The sequence below is a fragment of the Penaeus monodon genome, chromosome 24 (assembly GCF_015228065.2).
Source record: "Penaeus monodon isolate SGIC_2016 chromosome 24, NSTDA_Pmon_1, whole genome shotgun sequence".
Taxonomy (NCBI): Eukaryota; Metazoa; Arthropoda; class Malacostraca; order Decapoda; family Penaeidae; genus Penaeus; species Penaeus monodon.
Window position 1 is genome coordinate 13,997,172 of NC_051409.1, and position 1,654 is coordinate 13,998,825.

General features: G+C 35.7%; 1 protein-coding gene across 1 annotated transcript in view; it reads right to left on the reverse strand.

Annotated features, from left to right (window-relative positions):
• LOC119588605 (HEAT repeat-containing protein 1-like) overlaps window positions 1–1,654 on the reverse strand; it is a gene marked incomplete in the record, with an annotated part of 28,625 nt that overhangs the window by 8,293 nt on the left and 18,678 nt on the right. Inside the window, 4 exon segments of the mRNA XM_037937247.1 lie at window positions 437–619; window positions 792–954; window positions 1,080–1,208; window positions 1,362–1,483. Coding sequence (XP_037793175.1) covers window positions 437–619; window positions 792–954; window positions 1,080–1,208; window positions 1,362–1,483 — 597 coding nt within the window.

The following is a 1,654-nucleotide window of genomic DNA, read 5'->3' on the forward strand; positions in this document are numbered from 1 at the left end:
GTGTAATTGACCTTTGAAATTATCAGTGAAAAATAAGAAAATGATTGATCATAGCAACCTCCGTAATTCTTTAAGCAGTGTGGGTTCTTAATGAATAACCTTGATTTTTTTTGTTGAGAATCTACACTTGATGATAATGTAATGTCCTCTCTTCACATAGTCAGAATTTTTCCCAGATATAGGGGAAATATTGACTTTATTTATGAGGAAAAGGGTGGGCACTACAATGTGTCTCATTTGTGATGAAAAAAGGCACATGAAAATAGAAGAAAAAAAAAATAAAGAGCATGATGAACAGGACTGTAAAGATTTTTTTGCAAATAGTTATTATTGTGGTAAACAGGATTTTAGGGTTAGCAAAAAGATGAAGATACTTTAAATCACCACAAAATATCACTCAACATAAAGCATTACTGTTTTATCCACTGCCACCCACCTTTTTCTTCTGGGAGGTTGATTATGTACTCCATCAGCTTGCAACAGGCATTGACCTGTGTCACACCAGAGAACTGGCTAGTAAGCATCAGGGCAAATTGGACATTCTGGGGCACTCCTTTTCTCTCCTCATCCTTGGGCATTGAAGCTTCATTTGCAGTGCCCTTGATAACATGGATGTCACCTGATGTCAAATGGGTAAAATTAATGACAAACAAAAATCACAATCTTTTCTTACAACTATATCATCAACATACGAATAAAGTAAGAATAAAGGAGGAAATGAATAAGGACGACAAAATGACAATGATAAAATGATGAAACCAAAATATTACCAGGAAATAAAATGTACTCACACATGAGAGCCACAAGCAGCCACAGATTTTGCTCTACATCTATTGTAGTTGCAAGCTGTGTGAAAAGAGGCAGGCGGCGGTGCTCAGGGAGGTCTGGCAGAGCATCAACAAAAACTTGACACACTTGAGCAAGTTTAACCTGAAGCTTTTCCTTCTTTTCACACTGTAAATAATTAATCAGTAAAAATAAACATCAAACAAATTAAGCAGCACTTTTAAACTGATGTTTTCTTTCATCATTCAAATGATCTCTCAATAGGATCTCAAGATAAACTGAGCATGACTTACCTTAATGAGTGTGGGAACAATACTCTGGATAGTCTGGTGAATCACTTGAAAGGAGTATGAGTCATCACGTCTCAGGAGAGAGGTACCCATAAAGGTGAAGATTGACATCATATTGTGCATCACAACATCCTGGTGGAATTTTGGAAAAAATTAACTTATTAACTAGTGTATGTCAGCATATACAGGAATTCAAAAATAAAAGCAATGTCAACTATACCATACAGTGTAAGTGATGACTGTGCTACAACAAATCTAATAAAATTTGAAAATGCTGATCCATACTGGGAATATTTTTGCTGCTAGAGCAAGGACCAGCAATGCACGCCGGTGAGTGTCAGGGCTTGCAGAGGAGCGGATGCACTGGACTATTAGTTCAACATTTAATTGGACGTCTTTGCTGATGTCTGGCAAGGAGAAAACTGCATGAAAAGTTTTGCAAATCAAAATATTTCGCCTGATAAATATAATAATAAATGAGAATTGTGCAAACACTGTCTTTATCCCAGATATTATGACAATTATATACTAAATTTTACTTCTATTAATACTAAAAATAAGCTCTCTGAAATGTCTGG